This window comes from Anarhichas minor, unplaced genomic scaffold (assembly GCF_050575085.1).
Source record: "Anarhichas minor isolate MPS153535 unplaced genomic scaffold, ASM5057508v1 ptg000025l, whole genome shotgun sequence".
NCBI lineage: Eukaryota > Metazoa > Chordata > Actinopteri > Perciformes > Anarhichadidae > Anarhichas > Anarhichas minor.
In genome coordinates, this window is record NW_027466471.1 from 6,611,776 (window position 1) to 6,637,876 (window position 26,101).

Genomic DNA, 26,101 nt, shown 5'->3' on the forward strand with positions numbered 1-26,101 from the left:
ACAGTATGATGGGTGGCAGTGTAAGAAGTTCTCAGATCTTTAACGTAAGTATCAATACGACAGTTTTAAAATACTTTATTACGAGTAAAAGTCCTGCATTCAAAAACGTACTTTAGTAAAAGTGCTATTATCAAAATATACTTACTGATAAAGTAGTAGTCATTATGCAGAACAGACAATTTCTGAATATTACTCGATTATAATTATTTTCCATTGATTGTACATATATAAACGCACTTATTCATATTTTATTCCGTTTCTGCCAGTAGCCTAGATCTCCATAACAGCTGCACGCTGTTCCTTTAAGTCCTGCGCTTGGGTAATGTTCTCACATTCCACCAGTGATGATGGGTCCCCTGAGTTCACGCAAGGCAGCATCAAACCACACACATTATTGCTGCTATTCAGCCCAAGTCTCCCCAGGTGGCGCTGCGCTAAACAACTTTAAACAGCAGTCTTAAATCTTTTGACTTCGAATGAAATCAACGAGTGCATTACACCCGGCGGGACAAGTGAACCGTCGGTTTGAGATGTACCAGCAGGACTTTGAGACTCCAGAGAAGGAAAATAATACATTTTTTATATGTTTTAATTTCCGCCTGTTCTTCTTGTGCAATAAGCACTTTAAAGATCAGAAATAGGCGACGGGAGATACATGTGGCTCTTCAGGTCGTGTCCTTGCAGTAAAGCAGAATGTGGTGTGTGAGGCGGCAGCAGCCAGTGTCGCACCACCTGCGGTTAAGTTGCATTCAAATGTGTTGTATCTGAGCGTGGACAGCTCGTGCATCTTTCACATACTGTACTGTGCTTGACCAGAGGGCTGCTGTCTGACTGCAGAGAGCGCCAAACTTCACAGAACGGGGAAGCTACTTCCTGTCTGGAAATTTCGACATAAAAGCACATGTTTAAATACTGACCACCCAAAAAGAGACTGAAAAGTGCCTCACGGTCATTTTGGAGGCTTTAGTTTGTGGTTGCTGAACTCTATTGCATTATAAAGAGGGATATTTCTGTTATTCACACTCACTGACACAAATGAGGTGGAATAAATGATAGAAAGGCTTTGCATTATAATGCAATACAGCTTTTTATACCGTTTAACGTTACAGTAATTAAGGTATTCTTCAGGACTGCATTAGTTGTAGCTAGGTGTACCTAATAAACTGTCAACTGAGTGTGAATATTTGACATCAAGGGTGTATTCATTGTTTTGCACACACTTATCATTAGCTTCTATATTAAAGAATTAAGATGAATAATTAAGCTGAATAAGCATCCCCCCCCCTCCCCACACACACACACACAGCAATTTACTTATTTATATATTTACTTGTAGCCCTTGAAGCCCTCTGTGAATAGGTGGGTTTACATAATTTATAAATGGTCTGTAAAATCAATCTGATCTTATCAGAATGTACAATGTGGTGAAAAGTCATATTAAGATTTGTATGGAACGAAATTGTCACAAACACGGGGTCAATAGGTAGGGATTTAATGTAATTAATTACATTTATGTTTATGTGCATTTAATACATTGTTAGAGAGTACATTTAACCACCCAGTTGGATCAGTAGAATGCTGCTAACAGTTTACTGCATGACTAATAACAGAAAAGTGAGATGTATAAAAATCACGCATATTGAGTAGTATTACTTCTATCCTTAAGCAGGCCTACATTTGCCTGAATAGCTTCAAGTTTGAATGCAGAACTTTTACTTTAAACAGACAATTTTTATTATGGTATTTACTCAGCACTGGAATGTAAGTAGGCCTACATCTACTCAAGTACTGACCCTAACCCTACAGTTTTGAGGTATTTGTACTTTGTTTTAGTTTTTCCATTTTATGCCACTTTATACTCTTACTCCACTACAATTTTTAAGCCAATATTATACTTTTTACCTCACTACTTATATACAGTACATACTTGCAGATACAGATTAATATTAATACTAAAATATATATCTTGAGTTATGATGTATTATTACAGGGTAAACTACTGACAAATATACAAACTAAAAAGAAGTAGCCCCACCTTTTACAAGCTACAACTTAAGTGATGTTTACACACCAATGCATATCTAGTTATGATCCAGTAATATAATACACATTATTCTGACATGGACCATTCTGCATAATGAGACATTTTATTTTGGTAGGCCATTTTAAGAACTTGTGCTTTTACTTATGTGAGATTTTGAATACAGGCTTTTTACTTTTCACTGATTTTTTTTTATTGTGCTATTGCTAGGTCTACTTTCAGAGTATCTAAATACTTCCTCCACCAGAGGTCGTTTGTGCACAGAAGACCGGGCCCCCTAGTGTGTTATTCAAACCTTGGTCACTGGTGCTTGTTGCGTATTTAACGCAGGCAAGCGTGCATCTCTTATTCTGAAAAAAAACAGAGTCGGAAGCGTTGTCGTGAATTTACTCCGATTCGGCACGAGCTTGACACAGCCGGACCGCGGCACATTTTTTTTGACAGCGGAAATGAGGAGTCGCCACTTTTTTACGCGTCAAGTCCGTGGCTGAAAGTTTTCTTTCCTCTTTTTTTTGTTTATTTGTTGAGGAGGAACCGTCGCGTGCACACTCACTATGAGAGAGAAAGCGAGCCGACTTCTTAACATGCAGCTTTTCCCCCGACGTCCAGTTTCCTGTTGCTCCTCAACGACATCGTTTTGAGTTACTTTAGATTCTCAACACATTTCCGTTATGCGAAGTCCAACTTGTTGGTTAGTCGTCGTGCTGCGGTGGGTGCCCGTCCGAGATAACGGAGAACGTGAGTATGTTTTGAGGACTATCGGCTTCCATTACTGTCTCTTCTTAAAGTGCCTTTACCACCACTAAACTCTTAACCACATGGGGGATAATCCCAAAAAATGACGAACCGCACCAGCAGTGTGGACATATTTAGCTTCCGTCCAAAATGTGCACTTTTTCCTTCACCAATAATCGTCGAAAAGAGGGGCTCGTTTTAAATTTAAAGGGCTCTGCCTCTCTTCGGCTCTGGGTCGGGGGTCCTGGCGCAGACTTTTTAGCCCCCAAAAAAGAGTTTTATACTAGAAATAGAGTCCTGTCAGACCGCCGAGCAGGGATTAGTTTCAGCAGGGATAGCTGGCACAAAGTATGTTTACAACACGTGCTTTTGGTATTTTAAGTAAAGTTTTTGTGACATTTTCAACATTATTTGATGCGAATGTGTAGGCGATGGTCTCCATGATGATGTCGCAATGCCTATAACCTATTATGATGCATGTTAATAGGTCGAACACTTAAAAAGGACACTTAACTGTCCAACCAATTAAAAACCAACACATTTATTAATGTGCACTTGAAATGGGAACACACGTCATTGTGTGTCGCTTGAGTGTGCGCGTGCTCAGGTCAGTCACTGCAGGATGGAGAACAGGAGGAAGTGGGGAGCACTGACTGTTTCACAATCCAGTGTAGTGTAGCAGTAAATTAACACAGTAAAGTGTGTGTGTGTGTGTGTGCGCGCGTGTGAGTGGAGATGAAGACAGATTTGTGTACAGGAGGATATTCCTTCAAAGTAAGAGGCGGCCTCTGCCTCTGTGTTTGCTTCGACATTCTGATGCAACAGGTGTGAAGTTGTGGTGGTTTCCAAACTTTTCTGACCGAAATAGTAGATGAACAGTGAGTAGGAGCACTGGATATTGATACAATCTTACAATCCTTTGAAGTTTTGTACTTAAATACACATTTTAGGCACTTTACTTTTACTATTTTCCAGTTTATGCCGCTTTATATTTCCACTCCATAATAAGCTCCACTGTGACCACCTGAAACATTAGAGTTCTGCTTACACGTTAATGCATCAATAATGATAATAATATAACGCTTTTAAAAGTCACAAAGTACTCACAATGAGGAATAGCAAGTACATTTAGCTGATAATACTTATTTATGTAAACATTTTGACTGCTGGACTTGTAAAAACATGTTTTTTACACTGTTGTATCACTACTTTTACGTAAGTAGATCTGGGCGCTACTACCACCACATATCACGATGTCCATACACAGTGTCTCTCCCAAAGGTCAAAATGATACTTGGGGAGGGCTTCCTCCATCTGCCAGCCTGTTTCCATTACAATAATACAACAGGCCGAGAGAACCAGAGCGTTGTCAAAAATAATAAATCCGATGTTAGCTGACTGACTAGCATGGCTAACCGTTGGATGAGCTCTGGTTTTGTAACACAGGCAGTTGGCAACATAGCCGGTGGTACCAGTTCTTTGGGCTGCTGTACGTACAGTGTTGTACTGTTGGTTTGACTGTTCTCTTATTAGGAACAAGAGCAGATATTAATGTACAGTACACATATGCTTTTCCTTGAGATATGTTTTGGGAATAGACCCCGAACTGAATTCATTAATCACTGCTATTCTTAAAATGTGTCAAAATATATTTGGGCAGCCAGTTATTAGACTTTGGTGGGCCATACATATTGTGATATAGTACAATATTTAAAAAAACAACTAATTTTCACACTATTTATTGATAAAATAATGATGAAGGAATGTCCTGTATCACAATGCCAGGCCTTCTTTGAATTGTACGTCATCTTAAGATGTATGAAAACACATTTTCAGGCTACATATTTATATTTGCAGTACATCCAGAACCTGCTGAGGTCTACACGTCGTTGATTCAGTCCTTTTTAAATGCGACAGTTATCACACCTTGAGTCACTGAAGCACAAGAAACGTGCCTCTAGGGTGGAGAAGTATCGCCCGCTCGACTGCTCATCATATTTTCCACGGCAGACGGGCTGAAGTCTGTCAACCGCACAGAAAGGTTGACTATATAATTTAAAGGTTCGGCGCAGTTCCACATCTGTAATTGGCGTTTACAGCTGCAAAAGTTTCTGATGAATTTCAGAAAAAGGTGTTTTGTAAACACAGTTGCATATTTTGGGTCAGTCTTCACTTCTCTTTTGCTCAGTGTGGTGTGGACAAGAGCAGTTTTAACACAGCTACATTTATACAGTAAAACCTAATGACTGCAACCACACAATGTTGATCACAGTCATTTTACGACCTTTCAGGTCTGATGACCACGTGAATACAAAATCCGGCTTTACATTTTCAGCGTTGAAAAATCTTGGACTCTCCCCTCAACATGACTTTAATGAGATTTTCCACGACACGACATGACATGATTACTCGGCCGGGGATTTTGTCCACCACAACACAATATTGTCTGGGTTTCTCTATGAGACATCTTTCCTTGAAAGAAAAAAAACCTGTAGCTTCTTGGAAATGAGACATTCTTGAAGCATTGTGCGCATTTGTTCTGCGTACATGTGTCGATGCGGTCGTAGAAGTGAAGTGCAAAAAGCAGTAGTGGACTCCGCAGTGAGCTGTCGGCCACGGACCAGACAATGTCAATGAGATGAGCTCTTTTGTTCTTCACTCATCGGGTTCTAAGAAATCCACCGAGACCACGAGAGAGGAATGACCCACAGCGGCCCTGTGGGGAGAGGAGAGGAGAGGAGAGGACTGAATGGGATGGCGAAAGAGGGAATGAGGAAGAGGGGGAACTGTGGGAGATAAATTGGCTGACGGACAGGAGTAGAAATCTGCAAAATAGAATGATGGAGAAAGACGGAAGAAGGAAATTAGGGCAGAAAATGGAAGAACAGGAAAGCACTTTTCTGGTGTCAATAGAATAAAAGTTGGTGTGTGTGGCCACCCAAACGGCTAAACTTAAATATCTCCGACTTATTTGTGGACCACAAACACGCACACTCATACACACACACACACACACACACAAAAGGCATACAGTAGTGGAGTTAAGTTCTTGCGTGTGTGTATGCATTTGTTCAAGAGTTTTGGGGGGGTTGGGGGGCGGACACACTCATGCGTGCCAGTGTTTTTTTTCCAAAGCAGCAATAATTAGAGACTGTGTGTATTTGTCTGTGTTTACCCCCCCCCCCCCCATGTGCCCCGGCTCTTGCTGTTGGAAGAATGTTGATTATAGGCCAGATTTAGCTTCAGTTGCTCTCTGTGTGTGTGTGTGTGTGTGTGTGTGTGTGTGTGTGTGTGTGTGTGTGTGTGTGTGTGTGTGTGTGTGTGTGTGTGTGTGTGTGTGTGTGTGTGTGTGTGTGTGCAGAGTTAGGACATAGGATGGGGTCAAGAGTTTGGCTTTTGTCAAGCTTAAGAAAAGAAACACACCAGGAATGTTTGCTTTTTTTAGTCATGAGAAGTTTCAAGAGTGCATACCACGATGGGTCCTTTCATGTTGTTGCTTATCAGCAGCTATATTGATGAAAGATTCATCGTTTCAGTCGTTTTTCGAGTAAAAAAAAAAAAGCTAAATATACTTCTCAAATATGAGGATGTCTTGCAATTCTGTGTTCAATGTGACAGTAAATTAAAAATCGTTTGCACACTGGAGACGGCATCGTGGTCACATTTAAAAAACATCTTACATAAAGCAAACAATGAATCAATTGAGAAAGCAATCAGCAGACTGCTAGATAATCATCGTTAGTTGCAGCCCTACAGTACCAACACGTAAATAGTTATTTTTGTGTTTGTTCCTCTGCGTGTTTCATGTCTAAGTTGAAGTGAAATGAGGAACACGCTTTCTCACAAAACACACAATCTGCATCGTGTCGTGTTCACGTCCAACACAAGCAGTATTCCGTCACTCGCAGAGATGAAAACGGGATTGTTGGGGAAAACTAAGACCCAATATTCCAATGTGGAAAATTCTGTAACTCCTGAATTAGCCTTCCGAGAAGTCAGATGGCTGCAGATGATCCGCGTCCATGTGAAGGAGCCAGTTACCACACACACACACACACTCTACTATCATGCGTCTTCACAGTGAATGAGAAACGCATCTCGAGTAGGGATGACTCATTCATAAAGTGCCCGTGGATTTCAGCCAGAGATTTCTGACGTGCTCTCCCCGGCTGGAACGTTTGAGTCTTGCATGCTTGAATTGGCTGAGTTGGATTGATTTGTCTCAGCCAGAGTTGTGAATGATGGATTGTTGTTTTCGGCTTTTTGAGAAACCCAGCCGGCGTTTTAAGGGTTCCAGTGAGAAGTCGAGGTCAGCTTTTTTTCCGTGGCTTTGTAGCCGAGGAACACACTTAAACTGTTTAGTTATTCAGTGTGTGAGTATTTAACGCTCTGTAGTATGTGCAGTCAGTCAGCGTTTATTTCGTTAGACTCACTGTGTGTGTGTGTGCGCAGGAAAAAGATTCTGTGCACGTATGCAGTTTTTCTTAATTTTAACGGTGTGCACCGTATAGTGAAGGATAAGACTTAAGATGAGATTTATTTTTGATATCAGAATTTGTGCCTTTTTTAAATCAAGAAATGCTTTTCAAATTTAAGGAAACCATAATAATGCTGTTCTGACCCCTTCATCGTATTGTACCCTGTAATGATTGTATTAAATAGCAATAAAGTAAAAGCTTTGAATTATTGTGTATAAAAGTAAAATGTATTGCAGTTTTTTTTCTCCTTTTTATATCATTGGGAATATTTTGGTCAAACATGACACATTTGAAGATGTGAAAGAACTAAATCTCTAAAACATAGATATTTTCACTGTTTTCTGACAAACCGATGAATGGAGAAAGTACTCTGCAGACTAATCCACTAATCTTTCAATGCAGCCCCATTGAGCAACAGAGCTGTCCATAATCTATGACTTCACCTTTACTTTCACTTGGGCTGCGCATCATTAGTCAGATCTGTTATATGATAATGTTGTGATTAGATGTTAAGATATGTTGGTTCACGGGACTCATACCTGATAAAAAAAGTTTCATTTTAGATTTTGAAAACTTGTAATAAAACGCTAATAAACCACTTCACCAAGTCACATTAACATTAGTTAGACTTTTTAAGGTGCAACTCTGAATACAGTTAACATCACATCACTATCGAGCACTGAGTGATTCTGCCCCTGAGCCCAGAACCTCAGTTGTTTTTTTTACATGTTGGCATAATGATTCGACAAAACACAGGAAGAGAAAAAGGCATTCAATGTTGTTTGTGAGACCTGCTGGTCATTACTGACCTCATTCCCTGAATCTCCCCTCCTCACACATCACTTGTATCCATGCAGCCAAAGCCTGAACCTGACTTCCTTCTCTTGACATGCCAGGATCCGTCTGTGCAGGCTAATGACAGACTGCAGAGAGACATTTTGTATTAGTCATCGGTAGGTCGCCAGATAACTGAAAGGATGCTTGTTAGTGAAAACTTGTACTACTGGACACATAATCATTATATATAGGGTTAGGGATATATATATATATATATATATATATATATATACACACACACACACTGATTTTATTTAAGTTCAGCCTCCCTCTGGCGGTTCCCAGGCCACAGGAAATGAGCAGAAAGCGACCGGGCTTTATTTCTGTGCGTCTCAGGAATAGCGGCATTGTGTTGTGTTGGGAGTCTGCATTGTTGTGGGGAAAGTAGAGAGAATTCTCTAAACAAAACAAAATAAAACTTTGTGTACCCAGCAGCAGTGTTTTGCCTAGATACATATGCAATACAAAAGATACGCCTTCACTAGTTCCTAGCAGTTACTGCCTCTCTTTCATTAATGATAAAAGAAAGCACTTTTAAGATGCAGAATAGTGATACTTATTTTGATGTGATTTAGAAGAATGTCTACGTTTCCCAAAGCCAAATAAGGGCGTCAACACTAAGAACTAATCCCCGTAGCTTTGTTTATGTAGTGTGTCAATATTTTTTCTTTTTACTTAAGAGTAACATCCAATATTTATTTCTCATTCAATGCCAGAATGCCAAGTATTTTAGCTCTTACGCAGGCCCTACACAAATATCAATGTCTTTGTGATACCAAACAAGCCCATGCTTATGCTTTGCTGATGGTCTGTATTTGAAGTAGACTCTGGCTGTGATGTGGCTGCAGGCTCCCCTCCCTCTTGGTTCACCCCACATCAGCTGATGCTCTCCCCGGGCTACGGGAAGTTAAGGCCGAGGGTTATCTCATGTTTCAGCGTTACTTCCTCCACAATATGTTCTTCAATTATGTAAGCGCGTCTCGCTTTCTGCTCCGTTCGTTATCAAAGCCCTTTTTTCACGTCTCGCTTCACACAAACAGGAACCCCGAGACTCGACCGATCCCATCCCTGCAGCTGCACATCCCTTTTCATGGGGGCCTTCTGATTTTATGCAGCCCATCAATCGGGCGGCAAATAAATAAATGAAAGCGCTTTTTTTAGCTGCGCGTGGTCGTCGTCAGGGTGACGCACAGCAGCTTGTTGCGCTCGAGTAGGAAACATGAAGTGATGGGGATGATAAAATATCACATGGTGTCGGCTCACCTTAACCGGTGTGTTGGCTGTAACGCCTCTCATAACAATACTGAACTGCTTTGGTGGGAATGCCTGGCCTTTTTTGTTCCGATAACAACTTGCATAATAGTTGCTCATCATTGCCCCTCTTGTATCTCGCTGAAATTTCATGAATGTTCATGTAAGGCGAGGATCGAATAGAGCTCCATAGATCTTATAATAGTTCCTACAGTCGTGATTTGGCTTCCACTGCTAGTTTAACTGAAATTTGATCAGGTTTTCTAAGCTTTTTCTAAGTTTTGCTAGATGAATTGATTATTGTGATGGATAAACTCGACCTCGGTGTCGCTACCTTGGGCATTGCGTGCCACTTGTGTTCTACCGCTCTCTGCCAAACAACGCACACGCGCCCACCGCATCGCCGCGCTGAAGGCGGTCTCCTCTCTGATAGCTCGGGGCCCGCGGTTCAATAAAGAGGTCCAAAGGTGATCGGCTCACTGGGCCGCCTCGTCTGCATCCTCGTTGTAGCAATATTGGGTTTGAGAGAGTAGTGTACTTATGCATTGCATGGATGTATTTTACATCCAGGAGTTACAGTCACATAATATCTTAAGTACCTGCTGTTGTGCTTTGATATTCCGGGACGTTTTCCAGCCCTAATATAAGAGTGTATTTTGGTATGCAGTGTGTGTACAGTGTCTGTGCATGCGTGCGCTGGTCGCTGCTTGCCAGGGCATGGCTTCCTGTCGCTGCCCAGAGATCCCTCTTTAGCTTTGCCACCTGGAGCCGACGCCATCGCCGCTCCTCTCGCCTTTCTCCCGCTCCGTCCTCCTCACATCCTGCCTTGCCTTCTCATTATGCCCTCATCTTGCTTTCCGTCTGTCCATGTGACCCTTTGTTTCTCCGTCTCCTCTTCCTTTTCATGTTTTGACTCCCTCGCTACTTACAGCCTCCTCCCTCCTCCCTCCTCCTCCTCTCCCTCTCTTTTCTTAATAAGCCCCCCACTCAATCACTCTCCCCCAGCTTTGTAACTGTATCCCCAGCTCTGTGATTCATTCAGTGTTTCAGAGAATGAAAATTCAAAGGTGGTAACAAAATCTGTTTTTCATTCCGGACCTTGTGATGCACATGTTGCCGCATTTTCTTTCCAATTTATTTATTTTTTTCCCACTCGAGTTTTACTGCAAAACTGGAGTGTTTGATGTCCCAGAGAGCCTTGATGCCATGCAGACTAATTTGGTTGTAAGCAATAGATTGGATCCGGCTGATCTCGGTAATAAGCCCAGGGCTATATAAAGGTCAGAAGGATGTGGCTCGCTGTAAATTGCATTTCATATAATGAGTATGACAATTAGGAGCACATCCTATTTTTAAAACAACCAAACGCTGCATGGAGGTGTACATCTGCACACATTCTCAGACCAGTTAGTCTCACACACACACACACACACACACACGTGTGTTTGAAAAATAAGATGCGTATGCATGTTTGAGTATGCCCATTAAAACATGGAGGTAGATGTTATGCATAGTTTTCAGCAAGCGAGGCTATTAAGACTCGAGGTTGGATTTATTGCTCGCCGCTTTGTTAGTTGAAGTTGGAGAGCTGAAGGATGGCAGCAGGGCATTTTTGTTTGTTAATCAATTCATCGTTTGTTCTGTAAAACATCACATGACAGGGAAAAATAATCCAAACATTCCTGGCGCCCAATGTGACATCTTTATATTTCTTTAAAAAAAAAAAAAGGAGTTTAGTCCAACTCCAGGAGCAACATGGTGGAAGCGATTCTTTAACCAATCAGGATTACTGCACATTTAACTAATACTTTCTTTGTTATTGATCAATATACTGATTATCTACAAAAAACGTCAGAAAATTATGAAAAATCTCCGTCACAGATTCACAGAGGCCAAGATGAAATCTTCAAATAGCTTTTTTTGGTCCAACTAAACAGCGTAAAAACAATCATCATCACCACCATCAAATGTTTGACATTTTAACTAATAAAATGGTTTTATAATTGATAATGAAAATAGCTGCTTTGTTATTAATCAGTTGGTTTAGTCGGTTTAGTCATTTCAGCTGTAGATGGCCTGAAACACACACACGCACTCAAATATCCCCCCGGAGCTTTTAATGGATCAATAAGTAAAAGTTGAGGCTCTGGGGACATATTTGAGTGTGTTTTTAAGTCCATAATAACTTTCAAAATCACACAGGCGCACATTACAATAATTTAATTAAGCTATGAAAACCTAACTAGATAATTTGGGGGGTCTACTATGACTACATGACCTGAAAGCTCAGGTGTGTGTGTGTGTGTGTGTGTGTGTGTGTGTGTGTGTGTGTGTGTGTGTGTGTGTGTGTGTGTGTGTGTGTGTGTGTGTGTGTGTGTGTGTGTGTGTGTGTGTGTGTGTGTGTGTGTGTGTGTGTGTGTGTGTGTGTGTGTGTGTGTGTGTGTGTGTGTGTGTGTGTGTGTGTGTGAGGGAACACAGTGGTGTGTGAGAGCTGATACCAAGCTCTTGAGTTATAAATAGGACCTCCCTGCAACAAGGCTCCCACCAGCCGCACTGATAGTTCTCTGTGCGTTGTGTAAGCCTCAGTCAATGTGTGTCTTTGTAGATTTATATTTCTTGGTTTTGCACAGAAATGAATGCCATCGCTCTTATTTTTGTTTTGGATTTTTTGCTTGGAAAAAGTAGTTGCTGATCAATCATCTGTTGATTGACCAATCGATTAATCGACAATTTGGTAGAAGTCGTGTCAGAGGTGCAGATAAGGAGACGACATTAGTCTTTCTGAATGTCAGCTGTCACAAGCCGCTGTCCTGGCAGGCTATTTATTTCTATCACTTGCTCGACTCGCTCTTCTCTCTAACAATAGCAGATGACTACTTAAGTGTTGTAGATGTCACTGTCTCATTGCTATAACAGGGGTTTCAGCTGCAGCCTCTGTACCTATAGTCACAGGTGGGACACACACACCTGTAGCATTTGTTTGGTTTCACTTTTTTTATTTTTTATTCTAGCACACAAACCTGCGATCGATGTCGACATTAGTTGCTCAGGACGCTGCAGCAAAATGCTGTGCCAGATTTCTGTAAAGCACATGAGACGTGTGTGCGTGTGTGTGTGTGTGTGTGTGGAATGTAGTCATTGAGGAAGAGGTGAGGAAGACAAGGAAACAAGGGAATTCAAGAACTTTGACTCTATTGTGCAGGAATGTTTTCAATTTGCAACTTAGTTGTGTTTGAATTGGCCTATTTTGGTCTGTCATCCCCTGCTGAATGCTGTCTAGCAAAACAATAATACGATAACAAAGCGCCAAGTTGAGGTTAGAGGTCCTGGGTAAGAACAAAGAAAGGAGACGCACAACTGTAGTAGCCTTTTTGTTTTCCCTCACAACGTGAACGTCATGGTATACGTAGAGGAAGCACGACTCTGGAGATCCTCATAGCGGAGGACAGAGGGGATGAAAAGAAAGGGAAAAGCATGGGAACGGAGACGGCCGAGAGGAAATGTGTGTGTGCGTGATCTGTAGTCAGTCAGTCAGTCAGTGCTGAGTCATCGCTGGGCTGGCCGGGCAGATAGAAACAGGCTTCTGGGGGGGGGGGGGGCCAGCTGGAGGGGCACGAGGGGGCACGCACTGAGCATGCTCTGAAAAGTACAGGAAGGGAATTGGTTGTTGTGACAGGACGCATCCAGGAACTGTAGTGACGCAATATTTCACGGTGCCAGGTTTTCGCTGACGCACGTGTCCCCCTGGTATGTTTGATGATACCAATGAAAATAAAATGTAGCGGGCTCGTTGCGTGACACGATCTCACGAATTCGCGGCTCTCCTTCTCTGAATGTCGTCATTTAGGACGCTGAGAGGAAGAGAGAGATGGCAGCCGAGAGATAACGAGACATGTTGCTCCATGTTTGGCCAGACCACATCGAGCACCCCCCCCCCCCCCTTCTATTTCTTGTGGTTTTCTGTGATCTGTTGGACCACAGACTTTGACTATGCCACACACACACACACACACTTGTAGGCACGCACACACTCATACTTCCTGTATTTAGAAAAGATCCTTCTGTGCTGCACTGGAGGACGATGGTATGTATGTATGCCACATGTTGTACTTTGAGAATCATAGACTCTTGTTAACTCTACTGCTGCTGTTACTTAACTGTTGCTCTGTTAGTGGAAGCATGGGTAAAAACATCTGTGTAGAAATGGCCTACACTTCTCATATAATGCACGGTGGGATATTTTAAAAAGATCCTCGGCTTCGTTAGACATCAAGTGTTTCACGGTGAGATATTCTACAACCAGCTTTTTGTTGAAATAGTCCACCATTACCACGTTACGCAACACATCGAACTGCAAAATCCCATCATGCTGTAGGTTCAAATCGGACAGAATTATTTCGTAAAAACACCTGTTGATAAAACTTAATTTAAGAATGTACAAAGGTTGTTGTGTTTTGCTACATGACAGCCGTGTGACCGTCTCGCAACTCTGCGGCTGATTATATAGTGTTGTATCATCCACGGGCTGTCTGCAATAACCAAGAAGCTCTGCTGTTGCATCAGCTAAGGCCTGTTGTGGTTCTTTGAAAATCATCGGTGACTGTGGATGGGTTGAGCGTACTCGGGGGGGGGGGGGGGGGGTCAGCGAGGAAAACGCATGATAAAGGGCAGCGGTAGGGCTCTCATCCGTCTCATTGAATGCTTAGGAATGCATCCTGTTTCCTCTTTTCTGTGGGACTATGTGGTTAACTCCAAAACCACTGCTTCATTTCTCTGTAATTAAAAAAAGTTAGTGAACTATGGTGGCTAGTCGAGGGCCTGTGCACTGCAGAAGAACTGTTGAACGTTGTTGATTTTTCTGATGATGGCAAAGTGGTGCTTTGACACTAAAATGAGGATGTTTTTATGTGACCATTGAGGGAATAATGTCCATATTATATTGAGCAAAACCTACAGGTATTGAGAAAGAAAGGAAAGCCTACTCTGATGAAACTAATCAGCATTCAGTGTGTCCGTATGCAGCAACAGAAGCAGAGAAGTGAAACAAAGCTCAGAACAGAGAATAAGAAGTGACAGAGGCCAAGCGGTCCAAGGCCGCCCAAGCACCACCACCACCTTAATGTATGCAAAGACAACCATGTTATAACCCTGACATTGCTTCAGGGCTTCACAAAAACAAAAAAAGCAGAAGGAACACTGAAACAGGTCACAAACACACGGATGGCCAAGCAGGCAGTGTGGTTGATTGAGAAATTCTCGAACCATACTTCCTCAAGACGGGGCTTCATTCAGTGTCTGTCCAAAGGACCTATTGTTGTTTTCATTCATTTCAAATACTTCAGTCTCCGTCCTCCATATATCGGTGCAAATTGGAAGTGATTTGTCATTTTTATTATCTCTCCTCATTTTCTTATTTCTCTTACAGACAGCTGTCCTTTAATATTATGCACTTGCAGTGTTTTTGCTCTTTATTCAATTGACTGTTTCTCCACAAATTGGAACAGTTAACAATTGTCCTTTGAGTGAACTGCGGCCGCCCTTATCTATTCAGATATTTTCTGACTGGTTGATTGCCAGAGATTCTTTGCAGGCCCACGTAATCCAATTTTGGCTGTTTGAGATTGAGCACAGATAAAAATCAGACTTTTGGCTGTCCTTACTGTGTTTGAACTGTTTCAAACTTTCTAGTAGTTCAAAGAAATGCTCCGACTGTTTAGCCAGTGCTCCAGTTCTTGCACAACACTCCGCATTATCTTGATTTGCCTCTAATTGCATTTCCATATCTCTCCTTTGTTTGTCCCTCAATCATCTTTTTTTCTGCTTCTTTGCTCTCCACCGTCCATCCCTCCACTCTTGTCTCCAAATCAACCCCTTGACCCCCGCCTCCTCTCCCACCATCCATTTCCTCTTCTTTTTCTATCTCTCTTCAACCTTCTTTGTCTTGCAGCAGTGATTCTCAGCCGCTCTGGTTACTGCAATGAATGGTAACACTATCCATCCAGCCAACACCACCACCACCACAACAGCAGCAGGGGGAGGAGGCCCAGGCGTGGCGGCGCCCCCGAGAGGCTGGAGGGAATTCTGCGAACTGCACGCCATCGCCACAGCCCGGCAGCTGGCCGGACACTACCGGAGCTTCGCCAGAGAGCGGCCGCAACATGACGCGCTCCCACCGGAGACCTTCTCCAAGCAGTTCATTGACCTCTTCCAGCAGCACTTCTGCTGCGAGGTCGACAAAGATGGCCCTCTGCTCGGTCAGACCACATGCTCCAGTTCTTCCGGTAGCGCTCCAGTGGCCCCTCCTCTCCAATCACAGGCCGTGATCGGTCGATTGCGGATCCCGTCTTCGTCCGGGGTGCAGGACTACCGTGAGGCGGGCCGGCCGAGTGGAGGTGCTGCTCTGTTCGCTGTGGTGTCACCAAAAGTGGAGCCGGCGTCGGTGAGTCAGGAACGGGAGCAGCCGCTGCGGTGCGCCGCGGGTAACTCCTTATCAGGACACCCGGTGGTGCTCAGAGGGTCAAATCGTAGCATAGGCAGCGGGTCGCTGCTGATTCGCAGCCGGAGCAACGAGGAGATCTCAGGCACCGACCGGCGTCAGGTGTCCGAACGGTACTCCTCGGACTCCTCGGCCTCCAACCCCGCACACGCTGAAGTCACACACTTCTCCGTCAGTCAAATCCGGCAGACCGTAAGACGGCTTCTCAAGAAACGGCCCAGCACCCCCTCATCCCAGGACCTGCCTCCTAGCACCACCACCACCACTACCAATCCCCCAAACAATGATGACAGAGTGGGTGGGATTTCCTCCACAAACGAGGAAGTGTCTTCCTCTTCCTCCCGCTCCTCCTCTTGTCCGAACTCTGAAGCCTTGCCCACGGCCTCTTCACACATGTCTATGGCTGGAGTAGCCTCTCACTTCCTGGGTCGCTTAAGTTGGTTACGCAGCGGAAGCATGAGGCAGAAGAGGTCAGCGGAGAGCGGCTGCTGTAAAGAGGGCCAACTGAGGTACTTGCTGGTGGAAGACGCCATCTCAGACACTCAGCCCCGCTGGCAACGCTGCCGCCTGCTGGTCAGGAGGATCAGGGACGCTCAAGTAGCAGGAAGAGGAAGAGGAGGAGCAGAGAGGTACCAGTTGGAGCTCTATGATCCCCCAAAGGTAGACACTTTGGCTCATGCTTACATTTATACACACACATATCTTATTCAAACCAAGCAATTATTAGAAACATGTACACGCTGCGGGTGTAATTGAGGTGACGCCCTATATGTCCATCATATATGTTTGATTTACCACCACACTTGAAATACACACTACCATGTGATAACTCATAAATGGTGTCTAAAAAGGCTGCACATTGGTCTCCCAGGGAGGAGAGAGGCAGCTAGCGCTGGCTCAGTTCAGTGATGGCTGAAATACATGTTGCACACACATAAATGTCTGAGTGTTGCTGTCGCTCTTCAAGTTTGTTTCGGTAGTTACATGTGTAGCATTAGCAGTTGGCTGCACATGCTCTCATACTCTCATTCTTAGTTTGGTTGATAAGAAGTGTTTTATAACATCAAATGGTAAATGCTTCACTGGGTACATTTTCTGTGAGACTCTGCTTCATGCTAAACACCTTCAGGGACTAAATGGGGCAGGCACAATTTTGATTTGTAAACAACTGACACTTATATGATGTATTTGATATAATGTACATGACATAATATCAAACACTTTGACATCACAAATTCAAAAGAAATAGTTAAAGATTATGGGAAATATACTTAGTGTTCTTTCCAAACGTGAGTCGGCGTAGAAGTATCACGACCATGCTCGGACAATTCTTCCAAGAAATAGGGCCTCCACATAAATCTACGTTAGTCGTGTTTTAGCTCCGACCCCATAGTTAATGCACAGACGTTAGAGTGGGATCCTATTAAAAATAATAATACAACAGTGGTATCTTCTCATGTAACTGTATAATAAGCAAAGCAAAAGTAATTTTGCACTGCAGCAACATTTGTTTTTTCTCGTCCGACTGTGGCTGCCGTATTTTTAAAAAGTTTTTCAGTATTGACATTAAGGAGAGCGTCAAAGCAAGTCCCTATGAGCCTCATTATCACGTTTTTGATTAATACATTTGCGAATTAGTAAGATTTCCAAACGTAATGTAATATTTCCAACAATAATGTTTTTGTATCTTGTTATTACTTATTTGTTTGTTGTAGTTGTAGCATGCAGGTGTGTGTAACTGCAGGTGTACGTAGGTGACAATTCCTCGGTTCCTGTTCTTGGTAGAGCAGGTGTCTGCTTCAACAGGACTGAGTTTCACAAGAATGTGTGTTTGCAGTTCTTGCAAATGTCCGTAGAGCTTCTTCTCAGAAATCTACACGTCACTGAACCATTTAACAGCTGGCAGGTTCCTCAGCGTGTGTTTCATATCTGTGGAAGAAGACAGATACTTCTGTAGATCTGTTTGTGTTTCATCAATAAGATGGAAACCCACAGAAGCCTTTTTAAAGGGCCGGTTAATGTCAGGCTGCATCACAAATGCATGTGCGTACTCTAAAACAACTCGCACACAGAGGCACAAAGTAATTTCCTGTTTCTAGCTGTTTTAGTCACAGGGGGTTCCCCTCCCCCCACCCTTTCAAATAATCTCTTTTCTCTGTTTGTTTTACAAAAACGCTATTTTTGCCACATCTAAGAAGCTCTTATTGCTGTACAGTTTGCCACATGACAAAACAAGACCAAAGATGTGATGACATTTAGCTTTGTCTCACAAAACTCTGTGTTTTATTGGTGGTTTTCATCACATCTTTGCCTCCAGTGATTGGTTTGTGTTTCGGCTGCAGAGTGTGCTGTGATGTTGAGCGGGCTTTGGGTGAAGAAGCCAAAGAGCATCACGTATGTTCTGGCCTTGCATGCAGAGTAGAGGGGTCACTGTTAGAACACCATTGTTTGTTTCACACTGATAACCTTTTAAGATGGGATCACGGATAGTTTACCCTTTTTAACCTAGTTAAAGAAGCTCGAGGAAGTGGAGTTGCGGTTCGTATGAGTGAAGATGGATTTCGTCTGTCTGTGCCTCGCTGATTACTGTCACGCATTTTTTTTGTAATACAGTAATTTTCATGCCTTGATGTAGCACAGCGTTTGCCCTGTGTGGCATTTTTGTGCTCAATTGCCTCAAAGAATCTGCAAAATGCATGTCTCCTTTTACTCTTTGGTGAGTAGTGTGCCTCCTACACTATTTCCTGTTTGTCTGGGGTTTGCTTCAGCCAGTCACAACATTTATTCGTATTACTTCAGGATTAGTACATCAACTCCACAATCATAAAATATGAAATTGTCACATTTGGAATATATTTGCATTTTTAAGTTTCGGATCAAGAAAGATCAGCTTGCCCTCCCCTATCCCTGCTTGATGGCTCATCACAACACAGCAGAATGTGTTTTTCTAATATTTTTTATTGTAAGTGCTTTGCTCTACACATGAGACCTCATGGCATACAACCCTGTAATAATTCCAGATGGGGCCAGCTGCAAGGCTGCATGTCCTTGCACACCCAGTCCCTCAAGAGCCCCAAACCAGTAATCAGTTTGATTGAGTTGACTGCTGTCCTAGTCGCCGCCACCTACAGTATAGGGCCTCCTAGTTCAGTCTCCTCAGGGTGTGTGCGTGCAAGTGTGTGTGTTCTGGCACGAGCAGAGGTACATGAAAAAGACGTTGCATGTCTCTGTGTGTGTGTGTCTGTGTGCTTGTAGTGTTTTTATATTTAGCAGCCCTCAAGTCTTCAGCCAGCTGCAGCCCTAACCATGTGCGTGAGGTAATTCAGTTAATGATAGAGCCAGAGTTGTGTGTGTGTGTGTGTACGCATGCATATTTGAGCAGAATGGGAAGGCATTGGCAAGATTTCTTTGGCTGATTGCAATGCTGCTTTAGTTAACCAACTACATTGCTGCTCTGACTGAGTGCGCCCCCTCACTGTGTGTGTGTGTGTGTGTGTGTGTGTGTGTGTGTGTGTGTGTGTGTGTGTGTGTGTGTGTGTGTGTGTGTGTGTGTGTGTGTGTGTGTGTGTGTGTGTGTGTGTGTGTGTGTGTGTGTGTGTGTGTGTGTGTGTGTGTGTGTGTGTGTGTGTGAGATCTTGGCAGGGCAGAGAGTTACGGCCCTGAGAATGGCCTTAAAAGGAAGGAGAGCTGTGGACTTGCATGCACACATTTAAACATACATAAGAAAAAAAAGTGCATGTGTTCACACCCTAAAAGAAGTAATTTAAGTGCACACACTGTTTTGGGGTTGCCGAGTTATATATTGTGCCGGTACCGTGTAGTTTATGTGTCAATTAGGGTTTCACACATTTCTGTGTGTGAGCTTGTAAGGCCTTCACGCTGCACAGGAAATCATAATCCATGGGTAGTGTTCATATGTATTTTTTATTTACATCTTTCTGTGTGACATCAGTGAGCTCAAAGGAGGAAGCTGCAGGGAAACTGATAATGTGTTCGCATGAGAAAGTTCCAGTCAAGGCGCAGCGCCCCGTGGGGGCAAACGTTGAGCCAGGTTTTTGATGCAATGTCGTCTCTTTAAACTGCTAAATTCAGATAGGAAAACATGCCAATTACCAACTCGTCAGAGGTGAATATATATTTAGGGAGAACACAGCAACATTACATTAGTCATTTAGCAGACGCTTTTATCCAAAGCGACTTACAATTCAGATTCTATCACATTTCTACACCGTAGGCACAGCTACGGAGATATTTTGGGGTTAAGTGTCTTGCTCAAGGACACATCGACATGCGACTAGCGGAGCCGAAGCCGGGGATCGAACCGCCGATCCTCTGATTGAAGGACGGCCCTGCTCTCCACTTAGCCACAGTCGCCCAAAATGACCGTCGAATCTGGCTGTCAAACTGCTCCCATGTATTTGTCTTTCATCTTTATAGTCTAGTATGTGTAAATGACTGCATTTGGTTTGTCGACGATTTTATTCTGTCAACAAATCACCAGAGTGATGATGTCACTACATTAACTTTAAAACAGCAGGAGGAAAAACCAAACAACTAACAAACGACTGTAAAGATGTCATTACAGCTGTGTTTAAATTGAAAACATACTGTAAAATGGCGCAAACATTTTGTGAGGCTGGAGGACACTTTCCTCTTTCATGCTTCTGTATTAGCTGTAAAAAATATATACATTATGCTTCAGTGATAGTTTAACACTTAATAGTGTTGTGTTGATGCTAAAATGATAAAACGGTTGAATTTGTGGTGTCATAGTAATATTGGATATCTACGACATTAATATAATTTGCACCAAAAAAGTTAATTGAATATATTGTCGTCATACGAATCGAATTTGTTACTAATTGAATGATGATGCAATAATTAGTCCCCATGACAATCTACTTAATGAGAACATTCAGTAAGAAAAAATGTTAAGAATTTATTTGAACTTTTCCACTAGAAGAGGGTGGATTTGATGCTTCAACGTCTTCCAGTTGTATAACCTCTGTATTTTCTTATTCATTTGTTTTTGCAGATGGAATGACAAAATAGCCAAAGTGATGTAACACTTCTGTATTACAGAAGTGAATCTTGTCATGTCAGCAGAAACAAGCAGAAGTCCCCTTAATGTCCTCAGTGTTGTCTGAGACTTTAACTTTTAAATCTTTGTGCCTCGGCCTTGACAGTTTGGCTTTGATGAGGACAAACTGACAACATGTAACATTCCCGTGTCTTGTGTGACTTTAGATCATTTAGTCCACGCCCCAAACAGCTGAAAAGAATATGAGTGACATTTGTTCTTTTCAGTATCTTAATGTGCAGTTTTCCTCGCCTTGGAGTTATCTCCAAACCTCCGCCAGCTTTGACTTTCTCTCAACTGAGGAAGATGTTTCAGCAACACCGAGCCCTGCTTTTCATCTGACGTACTGTAGTTAAGGTTTCAGACGAGGTTAGCCTCTTGCCAGGAAAATTGTAGTATTCAGTCCTCCAGAGTCGGTTCCAACAGACCGCTGCAGTCTGATACGTTTCCTCAGACCTCCGATAGGCCTCATCTCATCTCAGCGTGTGTTTGTGCTTTTCAATGTGTTTGTTTCAGCTCTTCTAGTTTCCCTCATGGTTTTATTCTGTGCGTTAATGTGCCTACAACTATGCATCAAGTTTCTCTTGGTTTGTCCTTATCAGTCGGTATGCGTTTGTGCTCTCTCACACATATGTTCATGTATGTTGACACATATATACATATATATAGTAAAAGCTTTATCTTCGCTTTATCTTGAGCCTTCAGAAAAAGGATTTCCAGCAATGGGCCTTCTTATAAAGCCAAATGCGGCATCAAACCATCAGAATCGGAGTTAGTTGTAGTCAAAATGTGTTTAAATGTATGTTCTTATGCATTCTTGTATTTACGTTTACTTTCACACGTTCTTCTCACTACATCTCTGCCGAGTTTTGCTTTTTTTCCTCTCACTGACAGTAAGAGAGGAGTTTGCAACATCAGTGGAAAATACTTTTCCACCAACCAGGCTCTGGTGTCCATCTGTTCTGCGTTACTTGTTGTACTTCAGTCTCTCATATGGCAACATGCAGCGTTAATTTGGCTCTCGCTGCATACCACAACTAAGGCTCTGAGCATATGGGCCCCAGTCAGCTGAACCAGAAAAAATGATCGAAACCAACCAAGAGAGACACGAGAGGCGCAGCAGCAGCAGGAGACATGAGAGAGAGAGACTAAACGTTAGGTAGACAAGCCAGCAAATCAGAGGACCGGGTGAGATCAGGGTGGCTGTTCTCAAGTATTTATTATGTTTGTAACGCAAGGTCTGCAAACTTTTTACAAGACATAGTGAGAGGTCCTAAAGGAAGACGAAGCTTCCCTGGTTGCACACATATAGCTAGTGAACTATTTGTTTATTGTGTCATGCACACAAGTGCACACATGGACTTGAAAGGTGTCAAACATGGACCGTTGCAGTGTTACATTTGTTGGACATGACATCGTGTGGTCTTAGTCTCTTGTCCCAGGTTCTACAAATACACACAAACGCAAAATGTTCCGTTGCTAAAGTCAAGTTTCTTATAATCATTCATACAGATACTGTCTTCAGTGTCGCCAAAATCACATCAAGTATTTTTCTCTTCAAGGAGACCAGCAAACCTGAATGTAACTGTGCACACAGATGTTTGACATAAGGCTTCACGCTAGAGTTATTTTTCAACAAACATTTTCTGTTTTAGCTGGTTATTTCGGATAAAGCTAGTATGAATGTTTAGGCTCAGTTAAACCATGTCCAATCTCTGAACCTATCGGTGTGATGACGGATAGATCTCTGGGGGTAAGGTGCTGTATTTTTTTAGGGTTCTGGTGTAGCCGGTGGATATCCGGGCCAAGACTTCCTTTTCCGTGCGCTGCTCATTGTTTACAGTCCGATCAGCAACTCCAGATGCGAGACCGGAGTTGGAGTTGAGAGACGACGTGAACGAGCGAATTGTTTCACAAGTAGCCGTTTCTCGAGCTAATTTTAAACCAATAAAAATCTTAATTCATCGTCGGAGGATAGCCGGTTGGTTCTCAGATTGCATTCCAGCCATTGTGTCCCGCCTCTTTTGCTCTCCACAAGAACAGTTTACCTGCATTCAACCAAAGCCTGCTCAAACGTGATTGGTCGATATCACTCACGACTACAAACAGAAACCAAGAACGCTGCCGATACCAGAATCTCGTCCTGTTGCCTACAGATTTTGCATATCAAACCACGCAAAATCCATATTTTCTCACATATATATTGTGAAATATCTGCCTCTGTGGTTTCTGCTGCTAATGCAGCACAACTGAGGTGAATCACTGTATGACTGAGAGATAACATTTCCAGACTCGTGCGATTTTCCTTTTATTTCCTATGTGCATATTGATTGGGTAAGGGCATGCTCATTTGAGATTGTTTTCTTTCAATGGCAACACTAGGGCCTTTGTCAACCCAATGGTCATAAAACATTCACCATATCATTGAATTTAAAGGACATAACTTTGAGTGACTTGTACAAACTCTTTTATTGCAAAATTTAAACCAACCGTGGCAGTCAAGTTTTGAGCTGAAAAAAATAGCTGATTCATTGATGAGTAGATCGGCACAACTATTTTGATGATTGATTGATCGTTTTAAATCATTTTGCAAATAAAAATGATCTCGTTCCGGCTTCTGAAATGTGAGAAGTTGCTGCTTTCCGTTATCTTATGCGATAGTAAACGTGATATCTTTGGGTTTGGGACCGTCTGTCGTAATAAGACATTTTAAAAGGTCAAGTTTACTTCCAGATGTCCAGTCGGCCTCTGTTGATAAATGTATTTAGAGCAGAGATTTTCTCTTCAGAGAGAGAGAGAGACGGGACTTTAGTTTCATTTGACATCATAACGGTCTTCATATCTCAACCACAAAGTCAAATCTTTGTTTTGAGTTCCATGAAACCTAGAGATGATGCCTTGAAGTGATTTGACTGAGTCATATAATGGATGTCTATGTTTGCACCACATTTCTATATGGTGTGAATATCATGCAACAAATCAATTGGTTTGTACGAGACGCATCGTAAAAGTGAAATGATAGATGGTGAGGCGTGAGAGTCAGCGTTCTCCTGTTTGTCTTCTTTGATTCATAGAACTAGATTACTAGAAGGCTCTAGTTGAGTTTCTCTCTGCTGACATTGACTAATCGTTCCAGTTAATACCTGAACGTAATCTGTATAAAATATAGTTTAAAAAAAAATGTTATGGTTAAAGTGCAGGTTGATTAGGAAAAATGGAAAAAAATAAACCACCTTTCCTATTTTGTCTCTGTACGCTAAAGCATGGGAAACGTACGGTGAGGTGGTTGAACTAAAAATAGCATGGGTATACAAAGAGAGGATTTTTTATAAACTGCACTAGAAAAGCATGAAATGATGGGACAAGAACTTAAATCAATGAGCAGAATCTGGATCAATAAAACCTAAAAGATACTGTATGTAGTCTCAGTGATCAGAGACGTGGATCATTGCCACAGTTTCCCACTATTTTCAGAATAAGTATGGTAAGGTTGCTATAAAACAGGACAATTGTTTTAAGATCATTTCTGTAGCCGCAAAAACGTGCCTTTATGGTACATTTACAGTGCTGAAAAATATGAGTGCTCTTTATAGATTATTAAGCTTTTTGTTGGTGGTGGAGTCGTCCATAGAATTTCATGCTACATTCGGTCTCATTCGGTGTAAATTAAAGCATTTTGCTTCTTAATTAAAAGTCCCATCACCCCACACTTGGGTGAAAGTTTGCTTGAGGGATTAAGACTGAGTGCAAAACCAGTGTTTAGCCAAAGTCAGCAGTAATGACTCTTGTCAGGAATACAGTGCGTCATAAAGACATCCTACCAAGCTAAAACCCACAAATTTCCAATTAAAGCACTTAGTGTAAATACAACTAACGGCATCAAAGGACTGCAACCTCTCAGATGTTTTTGACTGCATACAGTAAATTACTAGATAATCTCTTCAACTTCTCTCAACTATGGAGGGTATGAGTAGACAAATCAAAGATATGTCTGGCCCTTTAAGAACAACACTGGCTTCTGATCTTGATCCTTGGCCTTTTGTTCTTTGATATAATACGAGATGTAACACGATATGATTCATGTGGACGTGTGTGATTTGAAAAGCTCATGTTGTGGGCAAGAGTTTATAGAGCAGATCCATTTCAGTGACCGTGTTGACATGAACCAGGGGTTTGCCCACGCCGTTCTCAGGAGACGAGCCCCGACCTTCACTGAGGATATTGGAATATTTTGAGGGAATTGAACCCGATTTACATAATCTCTGCGGACGAGGCCGCCAGAAGACTGTCGGTCCATCTCTTGGAGGTCACTGTGTTCGTCATAAAGCTTTGTAGTGGTCGGGTTGGATGAGCCGGAAGGTTTAAATAATGTCGGTCTTCTTTGACGGGCCTCTTCGATTTTGTGTGAGGTTTCAGGGCAACGCCTCTTGGAGGTGGGTGTTTGTGCCTTTTTTTTTTTCGGAGAAAGGGGACCAAATGTCAGGGTACGTCACGGCTACCAGCCAGAATGCCTGAGAGGAGGCTGTGGTTCTGGTCCCACCTCAGATTTCAGTAGAAGCAATGATGTGTTTGTTGTTGTGAAAAAGTGAAACCTGCTCTTCATCCTGGATGGGCTCATGTTAGGTTGATTTCCCTCCATGAATACCTGGAGTGGGAGGTGTGTCTGTATGCTCAGCAATAAGTGAAGTGAATAATTCTTGGTTGGCCTTCGGCTCCACCAAGGTTTGGGCTTAAATTGAGGGTTAATTGCTCCCCCTGATAGGAGTTGTGGATGGAGTTGGTGGCAGACTTGCGTATTCTGTTGGATGGAGGGTTTAAAGATGGGAATGGAGATGTGGAGCGTTTTCCTCTTTCGTCCCGACTAGTTTATCGCACAGCTTAAGAATCACTTCGTTCAGGTTCTCTAGCTCTCCTTTTTAGTTTGGTTTTCTGTCATTTTCTCTGTCCAAAAGTCGAAATGTATTGAAAGATAGAGCTGTAATCATTTCAAACATGTTTTTATCTCACAACATATCCTGCTTCAATCCATCTTTGTTGCCGTTTTACCTTCAAAAAAACATTCTCACTGCGGTCAATAACTGTTTCACTCTCCAGCACTCTCCTGTATTAACGGGGCGATCTATTAGCAAACTAAGCATTAATTAAATTTATATAACCGCAATAATACAAATTAGTATTGAATT

At 42.4% G+C, this 26,101-nt stretch overlaps 1 protein-coding gene across 3 annotated transcripts in view; it reads left to right on the forward strand.

Moving 5' to 3' along the window:
- The first annotated feature begins 2,457 nt into the window (after window positions 1-2,457).
- The window catches only part of sh2b3 (SH2B adaptor protein 3), a 48,866-nt gene continuing 25,222 nt past the window's right edge, over window positions 2,458-26,101 (forward strand). Inside the window, exons 1-2 of one of the 3 annotated variants that reach the window (XM_076098894.1) lie at window positions 2,458-2,779; window positions 15,290-16,498. In XM_076098894.1, coding sequence (XP_075955009.1) covers window positions 15,320-16,498 — 1,179 coding nt within the window. In that variant the 5' untranslated portion in view covers window positions 2,458-2,779; window positions 15,290-15,319. Of the gene's footprint in view, window positions 2,780-13,137; window positions 13,427-15,289; window positions 16,499-26,101 lie in introns of those variants that run through there. The other 2 variants (XM_076098895.1, XM_076098896.1) reach the window with 2 other exon arrangements.